Genomic DNA, 26,356 nt, shown 5'->3' with positions numbered 1-26,356 from the left:
TATCAAAGTGTCAGGCCCTTGATAAATATGTACATAGTAAAAAGCGTCACCTACAAAGATGAAGCACGCGGGAAACGCTGTGTTGTATGGAGACCGCGCATCTTGACTATTTTCTTAGTCTCTGCTATACATAACATTCTTATAATAATCAACATGAAATCAACATTATTATAAAATTATAATAATAATATAAACTTTTTTTCAGAATTAGGTATTCCATAAGTATGTGTTAGTAACATTTAAAACTTCAAATCGATATAATTGTACCGATACAAGAGACCTTGCGCAAAAGAACTTGCACATGGTGTTCGTGGACCTGGAAAAGGCATACGATAGAGTCCCCCGTAAGGTTCTGTGGTGGTCTATGAGAGAGAAAGGAATGCCAGAGAAGTATGTGAGGCTTGTTCAGCCGATGTATGATAGAGCCAGTACTCACGTCAGGTCTGAAGCTGGAGTAACCGACAAGTTCAATGTGGCGGTAGGTTTACACCAGGGATCGGCTTTAAGTCCATATTTGTTCCTCCTGGTTATGGATGCTCTGACATCGAACATACAGGAGGAGGCACCCTGGTGTATGCTGTTTGCCGATGACATTGTTCTTGTCGGAGATAATGCACTTGAGGTCCAGAGCAGGCTGGTAAAATGGCAAGAAAAGCTGGAAAGTGTGGGACTGAAAATAAGCAGAACCAAAACGGAGCACATGTTCTGCGATTTCAGTGGTCTATCCAGTTTTTCCCATATTGCCTTAGATGGTGTATCCCTACCAGTCTGCCCCGACTTCCGGTACCTTGGGTCATTGATCCAGGGCGACGGACGCATAGACCGTGACGTGAAAAATAGAATAAATGCGGGATGGATGAAATGGCGACAGGTCTCTGGAACAACTTGCGATCCACGAATGCCTCTTAAACTTAAGGGGAAAATTTACAGGACGATCGTGAGACCTGTTGTAATGTATGGATCAGAATGCTGGGCGATGAAAGTGACGGATGAAAGAAGAGTGCACGCAGCGGAAATGAGAATGTTGAGATGGATGTGTGGAGTGACGAGAAAGGATCGGATTAAGAATGAGTATATTAGGGGAAGTTTGAAAGTAGCACCAGTAACGGAGAAGATAAGAAGTAGTAGGTTAGCGTGGTATGGGCATGTGATGAGGAGGGATGAATGCCATATAGGCAAAAGAATGTTAGGGATGAATGTTGATGGACGGAGAGCGTATGGTAGACCCAAAAAGCGATGGATGGATTGTGTGAAAGAGGATATGAGAAAGAAAGGAGTGAGGTGACGAAAGATAGAGGAGAATGGAAGGGAAAAACATGTTGTGCCGACCCCACATAACGTGGGATAAGGGCAGGAAGAAGAAGATAATTGTATCGGTACACAACACATACACATGAACATATAAATAAATTCAGAATTAGGTACCTATTTACATTAGATCTAGGTGGACATGTGCATCTGGTTCCAGTAATTATGGAAAGGGCCATCTTCCCGTCCTGCCACTGTTTCCAGGAGACTGTTGGGGGGCTACCAGCGATACGTCTCAGCAGGGTCGCGACACGTTTTCGCATTATCGCGTGAAAGCCATCCGTGCGCGCCTCCGCGAACATGCCTGATTTACAGCCAATGTTTGCCGAAGATTAATTGCAATTAACCATTAACCAGTACAAATTGAACCGTAAACAATTTGTACTGGTTAATGGTGGTTAATTGCATTAACGTTTCGGCCAACACTGTGTACAGCAATGTCTCGGGAGCCCCAACAGCATCCTGAAAGCGTTGTTATACTGGGCGCGCAGGGCGCTGTAAGTTTTTTTGAGTATAGTTGATCCATAGACTGCAGGTGTAAAATGACTGACAGTAGTATGCCCAAATTAGAGTGATCTTAACGTTTTTGTTACACCTAGCAAATCTACGGATCATTATGTTACTCCTCACCGCCAGCGCCCTGCGTTCCGTTTCGATGTCCTCGTTGTCTGTGAGGGATGAAGTAACCCAGTGCCCCAGGTATTTAAACTCTTCAACCACCATATTTGTTAATTTTGTTTATTTTCACACAATATTTGTTAATTTTGTTTATTTTCTTATTACAAACGCCATCTAGCGTACAGTATCATACAAAGCGTACAAATCAAAGCGTTTACCAAGCTTCCTTCTTCTATCCTTACTTTCTAATGGCTACACCCTAGTTATACTACTCGTCACTAGATGGCGCTTTTACGCCACGTACTGTTACACTATAGTATGATAAAAGCAATCCTAGGTCTAATTCAATTTTTTAGACACGGAATTAATGTATTAAACCAAACAGTAAACAAACTACTGTCACTGTTAAAAGTGACACTTGCAGGCAAGTCAGGGTTTCTCAAAGTAAGTGCTCGCAGAAAAACTTAAAAAGTAGTTCTAAGTTACCAGCCAGTCATAAAACGAATAGAACGACTTCAAACATATCGGCCTACCGCGAACAACGAAGTTCGAAAATTGCGGTCATCTTTCTCTATCACTCCGATTAAGACGTAATTAGAGTGAAAAACTAGAGGCGCGCATAAAAGGGGTAATATTTTATTTAAACATTTTCATAATTGACTTTTCTTTTTGAAGTTAATTTTATTTTTACATTTTAGTCTTAAGTTTTCCGAGTGACGCAGCATTCTACAGGACTCCATTCTGGCCGAGACGCATCACTAAAAAGTAATTAGAAATGAAACGATGTGATGTAATATGATTAAAACTATATTGATGATGATTATAATTAACCGTTTGTAAAGTAGTAACGTAAAATTTTCAGTGTAACTATGTATATTGCAATGTTTGGGAAAAATTCTGTACAATAAAGTTTACTTTTCATTTAATAAATCATAATTATCTAAATCAGTCCAGAAATGACGGAGTTTTGCGGTAGCATACCTACATACTTTCAAAACAAACGATCAAATTGATAACCGCTACCTTTTTAGGGTTCCGTACCCAAAGGGTAAAAACGGGACCCTATTACTAAGACTCCGCTGTCCGTCTGTCTGTCACCAGGCTGTATCTCATGAACCATTATACCTCTAGAGAGTTGAAATCTTCACAGATGATGTATTTCTGTTGCCGCTATGTCAACAAAAACTAAAAACAGAATAAAATTAATATTTAAGTGGGGCTCCCATACAACAAACGTGATTTTTTGCCGTTTTTTTTGTGTAATGGTACGGGACCCTTCGTGCGCGAGTCCGACTCGCACTTGGCTGGTTTTTTTAAAAGTCGGTTTAAATTAAAGCGATTACGGGAGCACTTAATCTCGAAATTCAGTGAAAAATAATGTTTAGCGTCCCGCAACTTGGTCGCCCGGGTGAATCTCCATAGTGATACCAGTGCAATAAAAATAAAACCCCCGCAAAAGCAGCTTTTTATTTTCCATTGATATACCAAAATGTTTTATGTAAAAATTTCGTTTCCTTGTAACAAAGTCATTATTTCTATAGTAGAATATAAGAAGATTTCTAATAAATATGGAAAATACGGACAGTTTAAGTAATTTGAATGCTGAAAAAAATTTTTTTCAGCGGCCTCACCTTTGTTTCCGTGTGTCTTAAAAAATGTAACATAGTATAAGTTTGTATGTCTATCTATCAAGAAATAATGGTGTTCCGGCATTTGGGTGATGGCGTGCGGGGAGCCGAAACCAACACGTAAATGCCCTCGTACCTCCAACGAGCGGATGCTGCTCTTGTGCGTGTCATAGCCGTCATAGGACGCTCGCTCAGGCTGCAGTCAGGCAGCATCCGCCAGGGTGTAAGAACTTATGAGATTGATGGAATCTGAATTAATTACCTTTTTGGACCTATAAAAAGCACTTCCTGGTCTTATATTCTGTTCTAGTATACCCATGATCCCATTTAATATCGGTAACAATGCAATCTTTTGATAAACATCGAGCTGATCTGATGCAATGCGTCCGAAAGTTGCCATAGGAACTTGGTGATTGATAAAACAAGTCTTTGTTTTAGCTTGGCTAAAAATGCTTTCGTAGGCCCGACTGTTTTGCCTTAAAGATTTATTTCTTTCTTTCCCAATTTTGTGAGCAGGTTCGGAATAAATAATGAAGAGAAGCGCTGGTGGCCTAGCGGTAAGAGCATGCGACTTTATCACCTGTAACAACATATGTACCATGGTTTGCAATAAACATTTATGATTTATGATTTTGTCTGGTCGCGGATTCAAACCCCGGCTCGCACCAATGAGTTTTTCGGAACTTATTTGTACGAAATATCATTTGATATTTACCAGTTGCTTTTCGGTGATTGAAAACATCGTGGGGAAACCGGACTAATCCCAATAAGGCCTAGTTTCCCCTCTGGGTTGGAAGGTCAGATGGCAGTCGCTTTCGTAAAAACTAGAGCCTACGTCAATTCTTGAGATTAGTTGTCAAAGCGGACCCCAGGCTCCCATGAGCCGTGGCAAAAATGCCGGGATAACGCGAGGAAGATGAAGTTGGGACTTGAACTCACGGCTCTGGAGTTCAAGTTTCACCCAAGGCGGTAATTTTTCCACTTTTAAATTTATTCTAAGCTTAATACACAAATGTTGAAACATGCATTGTATCTCAATCCAGGTATTTACCCAAACCTTTTTTTGTTCAATTGTAAATAGTTATTTGTTATGTGCAAAGTTGTATTTTATCCGCGAGTGTTTCAACACACGAGAAGTAAAATACATTTGCACCCTTGTGTAACACAAAACTTTTTACCTCACTATAGCGAGGAAAGTGCAACATGCAAAAAAACAGCTCATAAAAAATAAGTCTTTATTTGTATACATTATAATCATCATCAGGTTAATTATAATCATCAATATCATTATCAATATAGTATAACATTATGTAAAAATTTTGTTGACATTGTTGACATTTCTGACGATGCGTTTTGATATTGCATTGACTCAACTTGTGCGTTCAGAATTACATTCAACATCATTATAAAAAAAAATGTTTCTTATGGAATTTTAAGGTTTATGACTTAAAATCATTAAAAAAAGCTAAATTTGATATTTTTTATTAAATTCTCAAACAATTTATTTAATGATAATTAATATCGAACGAACCATTATTATGAGCGTTTTACGTTTTATTATCTGTCAAAAGTTTGTTTTAAAGGATAAAAGACGGCTTTCCGAGCTAGTGAGGGGAAAAATATTTTTTATCTTAATAAAAATCATTTGAGAAAGCCGATTTCGAAGTCTTGACGAAACGAAGACGGTAGGTATATGAATTAAGGGTGAAAGGCTGTTTGTTTGTTTTGTCTTTTGTTTATACAAAGCTCCTTAACCCTTTTCCAGGCATAGTTAAGTACTACACTTTATCGACCACATACGCCCAAATATAATTTCAACCAAATTCAAAGCTGAAATTAAAAAAAGGAAAAGTGACTTGTCTTCAAAATGAATCATGAAAGCTGAATTAATTGGAATATATTTCATTTCGTTTTTTGGGAAAACTTTGAAGATTTGGGCGGCCTGGAAAAGGGTTAAATATTGCAATTGTAATAATATTCTCAATGGAAATGTCGTCGGTGATGCAGTAATCTCAAAGAATAATTAGTAATTACTATGTCAAACCCAACCAGAAGTACAGAAAAGGCTAGCTTTTATTGAAACAAAATATTATTAAATACGCCCCCCATTACCTGAGTAGGTAGAATATTCTAGTACTTACGTCAGTTGGCAAGCAAACACGCATATCTCTAGTCTCATTACTAGTCAACATTAAGATAAACATGTTTATAGATACAGTGAAATTGTTTTGCATACCAATTTTTTATCTACCAAAACATTCTCTACATTACTCTACAACATTGTCAGTGAATGTCAAGTCCGAAAGTTTGCTTGAGACTGGCCGTTGCCACGGCGGCTTATCGTAGGTCAACGAATGTCAATTTTGGTGCACAATATTGTAAACACAGCAAGTTATTGGTATTTTAAATATGTTTAGATTTCACTAGACTTATATTGACCGGGATATAGACCGTGATTACCTTTTGTATTATTTGTGAGCTCCCGATATTTCGACGCAGTTACATGCATCATGTTCACGGGTGACTGAAGATAGCGGGTGGGTGTCAAAGTTGTGTAGACAGCGCTCTGTCTACCCTCATTCTTGCGCGTCGGCTGCGTTCACTTTCAACGTTACCAACGGTCGCATTCACACTTGTTGGTCCGGTCGCGTTCACACTCGTTGGTCTGTCCAAACACACTACACTAACCGTGAATCATTCAAAACTCTAATGTTTAGATTTATTTCTTTGACAGCTAACAAAACTTAGTTGGATGATAGTACCTAATGAAAACTTATTTAAAGTCAAAGCTTTTTTTATATGTATGTAAAAGCCATTTAACCAAACCCGTTAATGTTTAAATCAGAATATGAGTGGTATATTATACCTATTTTATTTTAACCCGGACACTTTTTGTGGCTGGTTTAAAAATAAAATCTTTTTACTATTATTTTGGAACTCCCCTGTGTCGTTTGTTTACAATCTTATTGATAACAGCACCAAATGGCACACGTAAAATTTCATGTTGAAGTGTAAGTTTCTGCCTAGTTACAAAAAAAAACAATACCTACACAAAACGCATGTGCGTTCTTAATGACAACGGCCAATTTTTAATTATTTGCCTAGGTTACCTATAAACAGTTCTCAAAGCGCATGAACGTTGTCATGAAATTGACTAGGCAAATATTGATCGATCAGGTGCCCCTTGTTACATATCAACAGTGCACACAGTAGGTACGCATGCACCATACTAAAAACGTAAACAAGCTTTACAGGGTGTTACAAAGATTGTTAAATGACTGGAAAAAGAAGGCACTAAAGAAATTTATTAATGTCACAAAATATTCTCAGTATTCAGTACTCATCTTTATTTGCAAATATTGACATAAGCCATGCAAAAACAGTAATAACATGTTACATTAAAACTAATCATGCACATAATTAACAATAAAATCATTAAAAAAACAGACAAACAAACAAAAAGGAGTCCTAGAAGTAACACATTACATACAATTAAATAATAAATACAAAAAAACCTGAGAAACTAGTAAAAAGCATTTCATTACAATGTACTCCAGTTTTCCATCAACCAGTTTTAACAAATTGTTTTCGTAGATTTACTTACTGTATGTATGTAGGTGCAAGACCAGGTTAGTTATATAATATAATATGATTTAAATGTAGATATATGTGTTGCTTACAGTTAATATACTATTACAGAAAATAGTACGTACTTAAGCGATTCGACAGGTTTTCTTCTTCTTCCTACCCTTATCCCACGTTATGTGGGGTCGGCACAACATGTTTTTCTCTTCCATTCTCCTCTATCTTTCGTCACCTCAGCACTCACTCCTTTCTTTCTCATATCCTCTTTTACACAATCCATCCATCGCTTTTTGGGTCTACCATACGCTCTCCGTCCATCAACATTCATCCCTAACATTCTTTTGCCTATATGGCATTCATCCCTCCTCATCACATGCCCATACCACGCTAACCTACTACTTCTTATCTTCTCCGTTACTGGTGCTACTTTCAAACTTCCCCTAATATACTCATTCTTAATCCGATCCTTCCTCGTCACTCCACACATCCATCTCAACATTCTCATTTCCGCTGCGTGCACTCTTCTTTCATCCGTCACTTTCGTCGCCCAGCATTCTGATCCATACATTACAACAGGTCTCACGATCGTCCTGTAAATTTTCCCCTTAAGTTTAAGAGGCATTCGTGGATCGCAAGTTGTTCCAGAGACCTGTCGCCATTTCATCCATCCCGCATTTATTCTATTTTTCACGTCACGGTCGATGCGTCCGTCGCTCTGGATCAATGACCCAAGGTACCGGAAGTCGGAGCAGACTGGTAGGGATACACCATCTAAGGCAATATGGGAAAAACTGGTTAGACCACCGAAATCGCAGAACATGTGCTCCGTTTTGGTTCTGCTTATTTTCAGTCCCACACTTTCCAGCTTTTCTTGCCATTTTACCAGCCTGCTCTGGACCTCAAGTGCATTATCTCCGACAAGAACAATGTCATCGGCAAACAGCATACACCAGGGTGCCTCCTCCTGTATGTTCGATGTCAGAGCATCCATAACCAGGAGGAACAAATACGGACTTAAAGCCGATCCCTGGTGTAAACCTACCGCCACATTGAACTTGTCGGTTACTCCAGCTTCGGACCTGACGTGAGTACTGGCTCTATCATACATCGCCTGAACAAGCCGCACATACTTCTCTGGCATTCCTTTCTCTCTCATAGACCACCACAGAACCTTACGGGGGACTCTATCGTATGCCTTTTCCAGGTCCACGAACACCATGTGCAAGTTCTTTTGCGCAAGTCTGTATTTTTCGCACAGTTGGCGAAGTGCAAATATGGCGTCCGTAGCTCCCCGTCCCGGCATAAACCCAAATTGGTTCTGTGTTACCTCACTTTCTTCTCTCATTCGTCTTGCTACCACTTTTTCCCATATCTTCATACTATGTGACATGAGCTTTATTCCTCGATAGTTGTTGCAATCCTGTACATCACCCTTATTCTTAAAAACGGGCACCAGTGAACTGTTGCACCATTCCTCAGGGATTGCCTCTTCTTGCAACAACTTATTAAAGAATAAAGTCAGCCACTTCCATCCATCCGCTTTCAGAAACTTCCATACTTCCACAGGTATACCATCTGGCCCAACCGCTTTCCCATTCTTCATACCTTGCACTGCCATTTTTACTTCTTCTATAGTGATCTCTTTCACCATACCAATGTTATTTCTAGCATTTTCTAGCACTCCACTCCAATTATTCTCTTCGTTCATTAGTTTACTGAAGTAGTTCTTCCAGCGTTCTTGTATGCTCTTGTTATCCGTCAAAATCTTTCCTGCTTCGTCTCTCATACATTTCATATGATTTATATCTCTTGCATTCCTCTCTCTCTCTCTTGCTATTCTGTAGAGGTCTTTTTGGCCTTGTGGGCTCTCAAGAAAATCGTACAATTTATCTTGTATCTTGGCCCTTGCTATTGCAACTGCTTTTTTAGCCTTCTTCTTACTTGTTAGGTAAGCTGACCTCTTGATTTCTTTCTCTCTATCGTTACCCTCTTCCACACTTTTCCATTCTTTAAAAGCATTCTTCTTTTCTTTCAGAATCATTCGCACATCTTCATTCCACCACCATGTATCCCTATCAATCTTGCCTTTCCCTGTTGTTTCCCCAAGAACATCCCTCGCCACACTTCTTACACATACTGCCATTTCATTCCAGCAATCATTCACTCTCATCTCTGCCATATCACCCATTCCTACCATCTTATCGACTATTCTTTTTCTAAATTCCTCAGCCAACTCCCTTTCACTCAATCTATACCATTTCGTTCTAGGTGGGGGCTTCGAGTTCTTTTGCAAACGTTGTACTTTAAGATTTAAGTCTAGAATCAGTAACCTATGCTGGGAAACTAGGCTCTCACTGGGTACTACTTTGCAGTCCTTAGCCAAATGTATTTTACTCCTTCTCAGGAGAAAGTAATCAATTTGGGTAGAGTGTTGACCACTACGGTATGTGATAAGGTGTTGTTCTTTCTTTTGATAGTAGGTGTTCATTATGGCTAAGTCAAAGACTAAGGCTGCTTCCAGTAGAGCTTCACCCTCTTGATTTCTGACTCCGTAACCACGGCCCCCATGCACTCTTTCATATCCGTCATTCATTCTTCCCACATGTCCATTAAAATCTCCTCCAATGTATATCTCCTCACATTCTGGTATTCCCATAATTTCCACATCCAAATCCTCCCAGAATTTCTCTTTCAAACTATCATCACATCCAGTCTGCGGTGCATATACACTAATTACATTTAAAATCAAGTTTTCTATCAACAATTTCACGATAATTACTCTATCATTCACTCTCTTTACATCCATCACCTTGTTCTTAAGCTCCTTATCTAACACTACACCCACCCCATTTCTTTTCCCATCACTGCCGCAATAGTAAAACTTATAACCCGCTCCAATTTCTCTTGCTTTCCGTCCCTTCCACTTCGTCTCCTGCAGACATGCCACGTTTATTCTTCTCCTTTCCAAAACATCCGCTAACTCTCTTCCTCTTCCAGTCATCGTACCTATATTCCAACTTGCAATCCTCAGTCTTATTCCGCGGACTAGCTTCTTACGCTGCCCCCGTCCCTGGTGCAGCAACCCTCGTCCATTTCTCACAGCCGCCGGGTGCTGCGCCTGCGCGTCGCCTGCGGGGTACGCCCTAGCACTATCGCATATTCTATTATCTGTCGCACTCATGTTGTATACGATTTGGCATATCTTTTTACGATCGGCCGCCTGCCTGACATCAACCCTCCTTGGGAATCCCTAGTTGACTTAGGTGACTGTCCTTTTACTCCTTTAGTCGCCTTTTACGACATCCATGGATAAGCACGGAGTGGGCTATTCTTAAGCCGGCAACCACACGGCCTGTACAGGTTGTAATAATAATAAAAAAAATAAAAAAATAATTCATTTATTTCAAGCTATTTAGCTATTTAATAATTAGTAGTATTACAGTAATGCAAAACTACAAATTAAAATACAAAGAAAACATCAAATGAAATAACAACAGCCTAACAACTTATAAACATGAGAGTAATAAACCAATGAAAAACAAAAGGAAAACATATATTTATACGGAACTCTCAGCTGACAAGGAACGTTTACATGCAGAAAGAAAATATATTTTTTACATTAAGGTACCTACATAATGGGTCTTTTTTCTTTCGCTGCTCGTTCCAGTTTAGTCGGAAAGTCTAAAATCTGCTACAAAACAGTGTATTATAATACTCGTACACTGTACTTACCTACATATACTTTGCATCGACATGTTAATTGTAGCTCGTTTCCAAAAACCCCACGTGCTACAGTTGGCAGGTTCGAACCCCTACACCGTGATTTAAAGTATCGTTTAAGTCCTCCCCTTCGTTGGCACCTCATTTAAAAGATATAAGACTGCTTTACTGCCAAGTGTGTGAAAAGTCAGTAAATAAACAAGATTTACGTACAGTTGATTACCTGTCGTTGAACCTGTGCTCACAATAGTTATCCGCCAACCGCCAATGCTAAATATTTTCTGCTTATTACAAGTTAATCTAGCTTAAAAGCGGTCGATTTGCCTAATTAGTTATGTTGCTTTATTAGTAAACACATTTTCGCTTTACATCATTTAAATGAAATTAAAAGTATATTTTATGTCCATAAGCGTACACATATATTTTTGTATGAAGAATTATTTACACATAGCAGTCATATTTTTTTATCACCTATTTTATTTTATAAAACCATTATAAGTTAGGCCGAAACCCACGTGCATTACTAATTGACTACACTAATAATGTTGTAGGTATGTAATTATTTTTATGTTTATCCTATACTAGCGACCCGTCTCGGCTTCGCACGGGTAGTTCAACTAATTAACACAAAACCTTTACAGATTATACATATAAACCTTCCTCTTGAATCACTCTATCTAATAAAAAAACCGCATCAAAATCCGTTGCGTAGTTTTAAAGATCTAAACATACCTGGACAGACATACGGACAGCGGAAAGCGACTTTATTTTATACTAATCTATGTAGTGATGTAAAATCTAGTGACTAAGCCTGTAGGTGCGGAGCAATGTCAATCGAAAACAAACAAAATGACATTGAACGTTGAGCGTGTAAATTCCCCTCTGGCATGCACGTTGTAATTATGTGCGGGATTTAATCCCAATTGGCGACGTGACTCACAACTACATCCCGTAACTCAGAGAGATTTCAGCTTTGTTCAGACAGCTTAATGTATATTATAAAGCTAAAACCCTAGCCTTTATGCGTCCTAGTTACTGGCTAGTGGCCGCTTCCAATCCTCAAATTATACAGGAGAGTGGGCTAGAGTTCAACGCTTATCCAATGCGGATTGTACAAACACGTCTGGATTTCCTCGAAATTGTAGGTATAATATTTTATATAGGATTCGCATCGATGATTTCCGCCACCGAAAAGCAACTTGTTAAAGTACCTACAGGACCTATATGTCAAATGAATAATAAGAAACTTGATACAAGCACATATTCGAACTAGCATTTTTTGATTTGGAAGTCATATGCCTTGTTTTTTTTTTTCAATTTCGCTTGTCTAGAGTACTAAATATTCCATTTTATGGATATTTTGTACGACAGACGAGTGTAAGACCTAATGTTTCTTGGAGAAATGTTATCATTAACATTAACTGTATCGACTAGTAGAATAAAATAAGGTGTTGATTTTTTTAAATTTTTAGTCGGTTAGATTCCTGGGCCTTATTAAAAATAAAAGAAAGTTTCCTTTAAGTAAAATGAGCTAACTTAAGGTTTTAAGGCACTTTCCCTCCAGGGCCCATAAATTTTTTCCACACTGTATATGTACAGTCAGCATCAATAATGGATGAATCAACGCGCCAAAAGTATCTGCCACCCCGTAAAACTCTTCCGAATAGACTATAGAGATATATCTCTGCAGTTTGCGTTCCAAAGTATCTAATTGTTCTACATAGAAAGTCATATCTCTTTTAGCTACTTTAGACGCGTTGTCTGGTCCGTTACTTTTAATACTGACTGTACGCGTGCAACTCTGGCAATTCGATAGACACTTGGTTAGAAAAAAAGAACCTCTTTAGAGCCAATTAGCTTAATCTGCTAATAATGATAACGGTAATAACCTAATAACCTCAGACATCGACACCGTCCGCTAGAATAGGAACGAATTCAGAAAAAAATGTCAACATTGATTAAATCACAATTTAAGTATTTAGTCATAATAACGAATGATAAGAATGGAATAATGGAATCCTTGACCAATCGAGTTTTGTTATTAAACTGACCTTATTGTTTGTACGTTGTTGACTTCAACTGGTTATATTTTAGGTATTTGTATGAAAATTTCTATCAGAATAGTATAATAATAATTTTAACCCCACCACCTGTTTTTAGTACTTATAGATAATGTTTTTGAATTAATTCCAAATTAATTAATTTTTGTTGCGTTTATACTTTCAAAATAAACAACTATTTAATTTTGGTGGTGGTACATACTCGACCCAAAAATACCCACCTTCATACATACCTTACCTACAATGGATTGCTGAAATTATAACCCTTTTTTTTGCTTTTCCACACATACTTTTCTTTTTTTTTAAAGCCATTTATGAGAATAATAACTAAATACTTACGCTAATATTATCACAAAGGGTCGCTGAGAGGTTGCTCGATGCTAAGCGTATGTCTATTGGATTGTACGACAGTTCGAAACGAATTTTTTCGGAAATAATATTCAGCAAAGTTGACTTTGCTGATTAGTTTATAGGCAGTCAAGTATTAAAAATACATAACAAACATGTAGGCTTTAATTAAGCGACAACTATTTTGCATACAAATTCCATTAGGTACGTATTTTTTGAGGCCAAAACTTTAAGACTGGCATTACTCAAGTCGTGATTATCTGTCACCATCATTGGAAAGCAGGCCTATACCTGTTTATGCTATTTCATTGGAAGAGGTATTCAACCCATCCAACCCATCTTTTTAACGTAATTTTTAGTGACCGAAAGTGGACTTATATATAAGGCCTCTTGATCAGAAATCAGAAATAATACTTAAATATTCATAAACAAAATTAAGGGCCATAAACGTTTTCAGTAGAAAGGTAGACATTTATTGCAACCCTTAAGGGGATACATTAGTGATATTTTTCCATACAAACGTTCTCGACATTTTCCGCTCTGGATTTTGGCCCTAGATGAGTATTTTTTTTATACGAGTTCAATATTGGCAGTATCTGTACGTTTTGCTTTTTTGATATCCTTGTTTTTATAAGAACTAGGTTACTTTAAATAGCGCTAAAAACGGCCAAATGAATCCGCCGTAAACTTACACCTATCATACAAAATCGGCAACAATAAACGTAAAAATCAAAACGGTCAGACACAAATAATTTCTTTCTCATTCCGTTTCCAAAATTTTGTTACGGTTGCTTAAGTTTTATAGGAGGAAAATGTCGAGAACAAAAGCTCGATTTCCGAGATTTTTACGCAGGATTTTTCGCCTAAGCTGCAGTTCTCCTTATCGCACTAATTTAAGGAGCCGTCCCCGTCAGCACGACGGAGATATTTACCTAAAATTCTCAAATGTGAGAAGGGGCTTAGCTAATTATATCCTCTTAAGTGATAAACTTGTTATTTGCATAATATTAATTATTATTACGCGAATAACTAGGTTATTAACCAGTGTTAGGCAAAAAGTAATTGAATTACAAATTAACACAATTACTTGTATAAAGTAATTTTATTTTCAATTAATAATTAAAATTGCGAAATATAATTGTTAATTAAATTATTAATTACATTTTGTAATATATTTTTTTTAATAATTATTTTATTGTATTACAATAACTTTTATATAGGTATTAAAAAAAATATCTACCTACCTAATTCATAATGAGATTTAAATTTGACTAATCCTACAATGTTTTACTCTACATATTGAAAATAGAAGCGATGGCGAGATTTTGTACAAGGGGGAAATCCATATTTATATACTTAAAATATTATAAATGCGAGCTAACGACTACTGGTAAGGCTTCGTCCATATATTACATCACACAAAAATTTCGATTTTTTTACAACGAACTTAAAATTCGACACCTACCAATAGTCTGCACCTACCAATAGTCGACACCTACCAATTTTGAAATAATAACGACTGCTTGAATTTGACACACAGCACAAGATGATTATTGTATAGAGAATTCTCAGCTTGGTTTACGTGTGTATTTCGATAAGTAATTGAGTAATTTAATTATCATTTAATGTAGTTGTTATTACAAAACTATATAGTAATTTCAATTGCAAGTAACTGAACTACATGTATTTCAGTTACAAGTAATTTAATTACATGTATTTCAATAAATAAATAAATTACAGACGTAATTATTTACGCCCAACACTGTTATTAACCAATCACGTTTCCAATGTTGCAATACTTAACTAACCTCATGTCACAAACAACTCGTCCATTCAACTATTCAATTATCTTCAAATTGAGTCTATGTACTTATAAAAATAACCCTATAAATATTGGGGAGCAGCTTCGAAAATTAACAGTGTTCTAGTAAAAATGAAGGAGTTGACAGTAATATTAGTCACGGCGTTAGCTGCGGGAAGTTTAGGGTTCCTTATAAAGGTTCCGGATATACAACAACCAACATCAAGGACCAGTAAGTTAATATATGTATTATTTTCATATTTATACACAATGCAATATAGACTATGTTTTTGATTCTGCGCACGAATACTCCCATTTATCTCCTATAAGAAGAATTTAATCTAGCGGATTAATAGTTGCTGTTTTCTGTAGGTATGGATCTTACATAGATGCATTATCGAGTAACTAACATTGCACTATAATATATTTTGGAGGTTTCACTTTTTAAGTTAAATCAGTTACTGGTGTTGTTTTTACTTTCAGAAAGAAAAAAATATGTTATTTCAGGTCTGTCTACATGTTGGTACAGTCAGAAAAAGTATGAGCTGCGAACTTTTAATTAAAAGTTTATATACACGGTGGCTTAAAAATAAGTGCATTTCCGTTGCCAGGGAGGTTTTGGGATTCTACTGAGCAACTTTTACTTTACAACCCCGAAATCGCGAAAAAAATTTTGGCTGTTTCATACATTTTGGCTGGGCCATTTTCTATGGGAGGGTACATTTTTTTCGCGATTTCGTGGTTGTTCCTACAAATAAGGACCGGTACCGAAATATTTGGCCACTTCGGCCGTCACTATATATTTGATGGTGACAGTGCCAAGGTTTTTTGTAAATCTACTTTCTTCTTAATGATTTAAGATTGATAACATTTTAATGTGTAATGGTATAACCGTTTACAGGTTCTATGGGATGGATTCATATGCAAAAGTTATTACTGCCATTATTTGACAATGTCTGTGAAGAAAGCACCGACCCAACCATTGTCCGCTTGTCTCAGGAGTTTACTTTAGATTCAATTGCTGATAAATATACGGTAAGCATAAATAGGTATCGTTTATACTAACATACCAGTTAATTATTATCAATTTTCTATAAACAACTATTGAAGTGGACCAATTGATGAAATAATAAAATGAATTGCTTGATCTTACTTATTATTTATTTAATTGTGTGTTTTCACAAATATTTGTTCCTGAATTAAGGATGTTTTCTATGTATACCTATAAGTATTTATATATGACTATATATTAAATATCTATATCGTCGTCTAATACCCATTACCCACAACACAAACCTTACTGAGCTTACTGTGGGACTATATCGATATGTGTAAAATTGTCCTATAATAAAAAATAAAAGTTTAAACCCCCAGGGCTCATAAGTATTACTAAGTGTATGGAGCATTTCAGTGTAGTTTCAATCAATTGGAATATAGATTTAGTTTAAACAGTTAAAAATATAGTGTACATTATTTTTCAGGATCCTGAAATAGTCAACAATCTGAAAAAACTATATGCTGTTAACGGCCAGCTGCAGAAAGGTGTAATATTTACAGAACTGAATAAAGATCACATGTTTGAGTTCCAGTTACTTTACGATGTTCTGTATAATGCTCAAACTTTCGACACTTTTTATAAGACAGCGGCATGGGCTCGCCAAAACGTGAACTGTGGACTCTTTGTAAATGCTATATACTTAGCAATTTTGAAAAGACGTGACACTGAAAAAATAACAGTTCCTGCTCCATATGAATTGTTGCCACACTACTTTATCCGTCAAGATATTATTATCAAAGCGTCGTCTCTATTGGCTGGTGGAGATGTAGCAGTTACAGAGAACATTGTTAATGAAGGCAACTCATATATATTAGATGCTAATTATACATGTAACATTGACGCTAGTGGTGAATCTAAACTAGCGTATTTCCACGAAGATGTCGGATTGAATACATATTATTTCTTGAAAAAGCTTCAATACGCTCCTTGGTTTAACACTGAAGATGTGAATAGTAATCATGCAGAGTACTTGTACCATTTCCTGAAACAATTAACCGCTCGTTATAATTTAGAGCGGTATTCAAATGGACTGACGCCACTAGAGAGGTTTGATTGGACAACAAGCAATGTCGATACTTATGATCCGATGCTTGTGTTTTCTAATGGACAAGGATTTACCCCGAGACTCATTGGTTTAGATATTACAGGCCTAAATACATTACAAAACATCGAAGACAGCGCAATGAAAATGATTCCAACGCTGGTAAAATAATACAAACACACTGCAATATTTAAACTTTTTCATTTTGAAAGAATTCTTGCTTACGCTGCGCCTCTTTTTTTAGGTTCAAAATGGATACACTAAATCACAAATTATCAGCAACCTGATGAACCTTCTGATGACCAATGCAGAAAACTACGAATTAGATGTTCGCAGATTCTTTGGAGGTGTTGCGACCGAAAATAGGTAGGTAACTAAAGCAATTGTAATTAAATAAATATATTCAATTAATTCTTAAAACGAAAATAGCTTCCAGTGCTTAAAACTTGGAACGATGTATTATACTTACAATCCTTTATTTATTTAAAGGTGTCGATCTGTGTTGGCGCACTATATGACGTCGCTGCGGGACCCAGTATCTTGGAAGATAAATAAAAAAATTGTGGATATAGTAGATGAAGCTCTTAAGTCTATTCCTGGGTACATAAGGAATGAGTTATACTTTCCCGGAGTACAAGTTGTAAATGTAGAAGTCAAAAAACTTACAACAATGTTTGAACCATTCAAGTTTGAGGTAACAGATGCCTTGAGAATATCGACAGATCGTCCAATGTTCGACGTCAATGTAGTTGAAAGCAGATTGAATCATAAACCATTTACTCTTAAGCTAAACATCTCTTCATTAGTGAGTCAGACAGGTTTAGTCAAGATTTATTTGGGACCAAAAATTTTACCCGGTGAATTTGCTACGAAGAAACATTTATACATGTTACTAGATAACTTTGAATGTAATTTAAAAATTGGAAGTAACATGATATCTCGTACATCTAATGCAATCGAGAGAACATCTGAAGATTTCGTTTCGCTTAAAGTCCTTCGCAAATTAGTAGAAGACGCAGAATTTGGATTAGATGTTCAACCATTAAACTCTCTTGAGAATTTATCCGGTTTCCCATCACGTCTAGTACTTCCTAAAGGTACTTCAGAAGGTCTACCAATGCAATTACTTGTCTTCGTAGCACCCTTTATAAAAGTAACAGCTGCAGGAATAAACGTAATGCCAAAAACAGAATATAATTCTGCAATCTTATCTCCTGGGTATCCATTTGACTTAGACTTTGATGATAAACAATTCTTTTCATTACCTAATGTGTTAGTAAAAGATATCATTATAACACACAAAGAGAGTAGTGGAGCAAACAAAGGTGAATATGATGGATCAAAGAAATGGGGTGGAAGTGATAAAACAAATACTTACGGTCTAAAAAAAGAACCCTATGATTATAATTTAAAGAAAACTCAATATGGTAAATCCCAAGACTATGAAGCGAAAAAGGACGACCATGCTACTATTGCTCCGAAAATAAACGATAAAGTTGTTACTGACAATATTCAAGTAATAAAGGATTATGAAGTTGATGGGCAAAGTAACCTTAACCCAGAAGCAGACCCCGGTTCATATTTTTCAGACAAGGAACCTTATGCTCTACGTTTAAGGAATAGTCCATACGAAGTAAGTAGTAAGAATGACTACGAAGCAAGGAAACAAAAGTATAATTATGAAGAAAAAAGAAACAAGTACAATACTCGTAATGAAGCCAGAAGATCCAAGTACTATAACAAATATGTAATTGGAAACAGAACTCCAAACCCAAAAAATGATAAATTGGAAGATAAACTCAACATAAACGATGATGAAAGATATAATATTGACGTTATGAAATCCGTCATGAAATGGCATCCAAAAACGACCTTGGGTAATAACATAGAAGACACGGACGAGAAGGTCATATCCAAAAATGAAGCTGCTTCTACATCTGAGGCGTATCTGCACAATGGCAGCATACTCCAGCGCGATGATTACATCTATGAGTAAAATAGAATAGAAAAAGAGTTATTTTATTGTAGTTCACAATATTTTTTACTGTTTTATTATTGTTTTAAGTTTTTATTTATTAAAAATAAAAATGTTATTTTTGTATTTATTAGAGAATATCTGGGAGACCGAGCTTTGCTCGGAAAACATATAAAAACTCGAAAATGCGCGTTTTCCCAGAGATAAGACCCAGCTAGATCGATTTCTCGCCCCCAAAAACCCCCATACTTATAGAAAATTTCATCGAAATCGTTAGAGCCATTTCCGAGATCCCCGAAATATATACATATATACACGTATATACATATATACAAGAATTGCTCGTTTAAAGGTATAAGATAATCATCTATATCTAAACTACTCTTCGTGATCGTATACGAATAATTAGTTATTTCAGTTATTTATCTTACAAGGGGGCAAAGTTATTGTTTAACCTCTCGTGCTAATATTGATAACCGAGCAAGCGAAAGATTCCAAAATTGTGATGTGATTGAAAAGTGGAATCTTGAGCGTTGCGAGGGTTTCAAGGCAATAAATTATTAAACTATTTAAACTATTAAAAATAGAAACTATTAAACTATTTAAACTATTAAGCTATTAAACTATTATTTTTACTAGGGTTAAACTATTTTTGCCCTCGAGTGAAACACAAAAATTTTCACCACACCAACGCGAGGAAAATACTACATAAATCAAATCAAATCAATATTTAAAATTCAAAATCATCATTTGAAAGTGAATTCTACCAGCCAAAATATTTTTGCATAATTTGATTTATATTAAACCATTATATATGCCCCTACGTTTGACTTTTTTCGATTTTTTGATTATTGTAAAAATTAGGGGCAAAAAAAAAAGATTCACATAAGGAAACTACTCAAAATTCGCATTTGATTACTTTGCCACACATGTGGATAAAATGCAACTTTCTCATCAGTTTTTGGACAATCAAGAGCCTTTACCAGCTGGTGAAGTGAAAAAATATTTGTAAGATTTTCTGTGAAAATGTTTGTCAGCTTTTACATAGTCACAATGTATACATAGTTGATTGTATAAATGTAAGACATTATTTAAAAATAGTATCATCATAGTACATAGTAGCGTCCCTTTGGAAATAGACAATAATTATAGGTACACTTTTTGTCAACAATTTCATGAATCGAAATATTTTTGAGACACAAATCATGAAAAACTCAAGTACATATGGCACCAACAGAGACTACCGTTTTAACAACATATAAAACACGGATCATTGTAGACGAGCAATGGTAATTACCATATAGAATTTCATTCATTCGCTTAAATAAACACAAGTCGTCGTTAATGCACATTATTGCTATTTTACGCGGTTTTCTGTCATTATATTTGGAAATGATCCAAGTATTCTTCAACGCCGATTCGCTTTCCCTATTTTCATCTCTGAAAATTTAAAAACCATCGCTCACTAGAGTGACACGAGCTCACATACAAATAGAAATACATTTACAGTCGATTACAAGGTTTCGGAAAAGAAGTAAAATATTTTTGACGTGTTATTATGATGTTATTTGGAAGTCTCTGTGAAGTTGTCTTAAATAACGACATAAATATTTTTATTTCATAAATCCTCTTCAAAGGAAAAAGGAAAATTATTATGAATACAATAAATAAAATTAACCCGATTTTTTAAATGCAGATACAAATACAGACAGATACACTTAATGCTATGCCTTGTTTTAAACAATTTAAAGGAGGACGGCACACACGGGATGCGTCATGCAGCAAAGCTCCACTAACTGTATAAACATGCATGCCATTAAATAAATTAATAATGGTATAAATATTGCGCTTATAATTGAGCGTTGCAAAGTAATCAAGAAGAGAGTAATCTATGTGCAAATAGACAATGCAGCAACATATAGGTACAACAAATACACAAACAATAATTATATAATAATTAAAAGAAATATTTATGTAAGGATTAAAAGATTATAACAACACTTTTTTAATTTTCTTTTGTTCGAGAACAAACGTTTGATTAGGTAGTTAATCATAAAACATGTTAGTAATTCATTATACATATTTCTTATATATTACTACTATCGTAATAATATATAATGTATGAAAAAGTCTTTCCCATCACGGAACAATGGTGTTCCGGACCTTTGGGAGGCGTGCACGGAGCCGAAGCCAACACGTAGAGTCCCTTTTGAAACTTTAATGAAATGTAAGGGGTACACCGAGTGGATGCTGCCCTTGCCCGTGTCATGGAACGCACGCAGAGGCAGCATCCGCCAGGGTGTAAGGACAAATGGAGTTGATGAATTCTAAAATGAACTAGATTATTGGGTGAAAGCGATGGATTATTAAGTACTGAGCTATGGGATAAAAATCGGACATCTGTCTTAATAAAACGGTACGCAATTTTATTTCAGGCAGACGGTGACTCGCCCTCACGAGATGGGCCCCCAAAAAAGCGACATATAGGATGGCGCAAAGGCAACACCGGTGTAAGCGGCTCAGGGGTGTCGAGAGGTGTGCGCCGCTTTCTACCTAGTAGCTGTTAACAGCCACTGTACCAGCTCGCGTCTTATGCATATTTCACTTCCAGCTCTCGGGTGACAGAACTCCCCAGGAACACTCGGGTACGTTAGGTCGCTACTCCCCAAGAGCTCGCGACAATCTGCCCTACTTTGACTGATTGCACTAGTAAAACCAGCGGGCGATGAGGTCGTCCATCCCTACGCCATCAAAGGTTATTATTATAATAAAACTTTGGTTATAATTTACACGTGTGAAATTTATTCAAAACATAGTTCGCTGTTTGAATTGTATGGTTTATTACTAGGTAGGTATATAAATCATCATTCAATTTACCGAGCATCTGCCAAAAAGCTATGCAACAAAATCCCAGTAATTCAAAATCATGTGGGAATTCTAGCACGGCTTTGCAAGGTAATTATGGCATATTTGTTTTCAGATTTGGCCGTTAATTTTAGTTCAATGATTAGCATGTCTCCGCAGCATTTGTATTACATCTGGCGTCTAGATATCACCATTGAATTCTGCAAGGAAAATAGTCTGTTCCGTGCCAAAATGAAGTTATATTTCCACTTCATTGACACCGATGATTCAGGGTCCAGTACCGATGTTGTGGGCATCTAACGTTGCTTTTGGCTATGATAGCCAATTATTTTTGGTCAGGGAATGCTAAATCACAGTAAATTGCTCACACGTCAGTTACGGATCGACTAGAAAATTAATGAGAACCCGTTATGGTCTGAGACTGCGGAATTACTAAAGTCTTATAAGCTAAACGAGACTTACGCCAATGAGCCGACATAAAAAGCACGTAAGGATATTTTAAAATAAAACAATATGAGACCAGTACAGTGCTTGCATAAACAATGTCATTATCAATAAACATACGACATATTTAGAGATACTTGAATCAGATAAGCTTGACCTAATTCCTTAAGAAATCCATGTCATGAATTCGTGTAACGTGTGCCGGCGACACGAGATCGCGAATAGGAATGCTGAAGTGCCGACAAGCGGAAACGTAGGAAGCTAAACAGCGTCAGTTTGCAGTGTTTGAGATAGTAGCCAATGAAAATAGACAATTGTAGTGATTGAATGATCCCACAACTAGGTATGCGAGTTCATTCAGGAAGCGGCGAATCGGCTTTGCAAGATTTCAGTTTCATTCGCCAGTATTTTTAGGAGATAATTAAATAATTTTATTGCCGAGTAAAAGATTTTAAATTATTCTATTAGAAACATAAACTATTCTCGTGCACATTTACAATGTTTCTAATTGAAATCTAATTGTTTCTAATTGAACGTCGGAATTGAAGGTAAAAACAATGAATTTATATCACTGTAGCGTTCGTGTAATTAAATATTTATTTATTTATTTATTATTATTCGGAGATCCAACAGCTGTTAACATGTCTATAAGTTTTATAAATATGATACAAAAAGCCAATTACAGGTTCTCACTAAATATGTAAATATGTGTACAAAACGCGAAAGTTTAAAGTGTTAGGTACATGTTTCTAATTGAGACAAATGTTTGTACTAGATTATATACTGTTCAAATTAGAAAACAACTATATAAAAGGTTACCGTTTGTTTTTTTTGTCTATTTATGATAGGTTCGTTCTTAAAAGTAGTATCTTCCTAGTGTGATCCCGGTCTTTCGTTAAGTACGGCTCTAAAGGAGCGAATACTAGAAACTAACTGCAACCTGCCCTTCAGATTTAGAGAGGCAAGTAAGCCTTTTTGGGATTAGTCCAATTTCGCGATATTTTCATTTACCGTAAGCGACTGGTAAATATGGAATGATACTTGTAAAAGTTGTACCTAAACATTTAAATATAATATCGGATATCGGAAAACAAAAATGCGCGTTTTCCCAGAGATAAGACCTAGCTAGTTCGATTTTTCGCCCCGAAAAACCACCATATAGCAAATTTCATCGATATCGTTAGAGCCGTTTCCGAGATCTACCTAAAAATAAAATAATAATCTGTTATTTCATAAGAGGTTAGAGGTACAAACATTCGTCTTAACCTGAGTTAAGTCGCGTGAAATGTTTGTGTGTTGATATAAATATATATATACAAGAAATGCTCGTTTAAAGGTATAAGATATAACTAATATCACATCGTTAGCGCATAATTACCATCCGGTCATTAAATCAAGCGCTGACCCAATTCTATTTCCGCGTCACACTGACGAATTCAGACTGGTATAGTTTTTCTCGTTGTGGTATTCGGTGGAGAATACAAAAATTATAGTCGATCACCGACATTCTATATCTGCGCCGTCTCGCCGTATAACCCGTTTCACGCGCCAGTGGTGGCCAATCGATGACGCATTCACTCACCATTGTGTGTGGATTTCGAATGCTGACTGAAAACGTTCATTAAGCATTCTTGTACTTAGTATACACAAAAAAAATATATTTAACGAATATATAACCACCCTCAATAGAAAATTATAGATTGTTACTACTACATGATGTACCACGAGAAGTCTGAAAATTCAAACAGAATCATCTAACTTGGACTTTAAAGCTTACTTACTTAAGAAAGCTGATTGCGAGCACACATTTAATATTTTGGCTTTGTAAGCACCTGAAGCGCCAGATACATTTACTTTGCTGCAATTTGTAAATGAGTACTTTACATCAAATATTGTTTAACAAACAAAAATATTTTATGGATATTTAATGCCGTAAGATGAGAATATTTGACCACACATTAGTAAGAAGATAGTTTTATTTATTAAAGTTTTATTACGTCAACTGTCTATCAATTTATTATACTTTTCATTTAATTTTAAATATAACGAAAAAAAAAAACATTTAACTCGATTAAAACCCCCTTCTCTTGATGTAGGTACTAAATTTTGTATTGTGTGGAGCATTACCTATATTCTGAGAAGAAATCCTTTATTATTTTGGATTTTGAACTAGTTTAATAATTTTTATTTTGCATTGGTTTCTAATACCTAAGCATAACATAAAACGCTCTATGTACCTACATAATTGCAGGAATCATACAGCAAAGGTTTCAAATGTCTGGAAAATCCCTTCCATAGCCTGTGGCGGCGCGCATGTAATATTTTCATTGAGCTTGTTTTGTATCGCCAGTATCGCCACTCGCATCAAAGGAATTTCCTAACTAAGGAAATGAAATGTTGGAATATATTAGCGCTACGTATCGCTTCTGGAATGCTTTAGAGTTGGCATGGACGTTCGTATCTGTTACGATCAAGGACTGGGCGGTTTACGCGTGGAATGATTGTGTGTTGATTCAGTAAACATCACACTTCAATTTACCTGGCAGAGTATTAACTAAATTTAAATTTGTCAAGTAGGAGTTAAAGATTTTACGCACAGCCTTGTTTGCGTAGCAATGAATAGTAGATTATTTTGTTTATTTCAGAAATAAATTGAATACGAATTTGAAATAATTATTTCAGGCGTTTCTATATTCCTTCTTCCTTCCTTTCTAAAATCGAGCAAGGTAATATGGCATGATGGCCTTAGTTAACTATTCTTTTCTTGGAAGTTACATATAAGTACATATACATATAATTATCTTGCAATAACTATTCTCACACGGCTAGTTTAAATGAAGGCTAGAAGTTTGCCATTGGTTCCGAGATTGCAAATTGATAATGTTTAATTAATGAAGTTTTTCTTAGAATAAGTGGCAAAAAGTATTTTAGTTTTTTTTTTGTTTTTATTGACCAAACGTAAGGAAAGTTGGATCACAGTAATCACCCTACATTTTCACTCCTACGGTGTTTAATCTCAGTCTGAAAAGCTGTCATGTGTGCAAAAATGTAACAATATAAGTATCTTCCTTTGATTTTAATAGAAAATTATTATTAGCTTTTTTAATGATGAGGAATACGATTGCATGGATAAGGTATGAAAATAATTTGATAGGAAGTAGTTCCCGTAGCTAAACAATGCTGTGAAACCACGCAGATCTTCCAGTTTGTAATTAAAATTATTTGCGTGATAATACGATAAATAATCGAATGAGTTTTCCACTGGCTTTAACGGCTGTTATGCGTGGTTGGGCTGTATGTTACTCTTAATATATAAGGAGACTAGCGACCCGCCCTGGCTTCGAATGGGTTTTACAAAACCTTCACATTTTATACACCTAAACCTTCCTCAAGAATCACTATTGATAGGTGAAAACCGCATGAAAATCCGTTCCGTAGTATTTGAGTTTATCGCGAACATATACATACATATACCTATACAGACAGACGCGGCGGGGACTTTGTTTTATAAGGTGTAGTGTTATTTAAACATGGTAAAAGTAGAATGGACTTCTTGCCGAAGTTTTCTCAAGAGACTAAAGAGTGTGGAGGTACTTCAAAACAGGAATGCACAGGTTCTGAATAGAACGGCTGCTCGCATGTGATAAGTTGCACGCTGTCCTAAATTATTTTTCATTTAGTTTTTCTTCATACTTATTTTTAATTTAATGTTTAGGTAATGTATTTGTATAGCTGCTGTCCATACACGCTTCGTTGCTTATTTACACTAGTGTTAAATACCCTTGATTTGTTTTCCCTAGTTCCATTAAATTACTACTCATCATTATAAGACCCCAACGTGACCCCGACTACTTTTCTGTTCTTGGTAAATTGGCTGCATGTTACCATATATGTTTATTTTGTTT

At 36.0% G+C, this 26,356-nt stretch overlaps 1 protein-coding gene across 1 annotated transcript; it reads left to right on the top strand.

Moving 5' to 3' along the window:
* The first annotated feature begins 15,164 nt into the window (after positions 1 to 15,164).
* On the top strand, positions 15,165 to 19,163 carry LOC134746640 (hexamerin-like). The gene is made up of 5 exons (XM_063681104.1): positions 15,165 to 15,300; positions 15,970 to 16,103; positions 16,550 to 17,329; positions 17,412 to 17,533; positions 17,657 to 19,163. The coding sequence occupies exons 1-5, from the start codon at positions 15,201 to 15,203 to the stop codon at positions 19,161 to 19,163; spliced, it is 2,643 nt and encodes an 880-aa protein (XP_063537174.1). The 5' UTR covers positions 15,165 to 15,200.
* The last annotated feature ends 7,193 nt before the right edge of the window (positions 19,164 to 26,356 follow it).

Source organism: Cydia strobilella, chromosome 13 (genome assembly GCF_947568885.1).
Source record: "Cydia strobilella chromosome 13, ilCydStro3.1, whole genome shotgun sequence".
NCBI classification, from domain to species: domain Eukaryota; kingdom Metazoa; phylum Arthropoda; class Insecta; order Lepidoptera; family Tortricidae; genus Cydia; species Cydia strobilella.
This window is presented reverse-complemented; position numbering and strand designations above follow the sequence as displayed.

Bases quoted from the DNA above. Each gene is read 5' to 3' on its own strand.
- LOC134746640 (XM_063681104.1), top strand. From the start codon at position 15,201: ATGAAGGAGTTGACAGTAATATTAGTCACGGCGTTAGCTGCGGGAAGT. The intron at 16,104-16,549 runs GTAAGCATAAAT...ATTATTTTTCAG, and splicing joins CAATTGCTGATAAATATACG to GATCCTGAAATAGTCAACAA. The intron at 17,534-17,656 runs GTAGGTAACTAA...ATTTATTTAAAG, and splicing joins GGTGTTGCGACCGAAAATAG to GTGTCGATCTGTGTTGGCGC.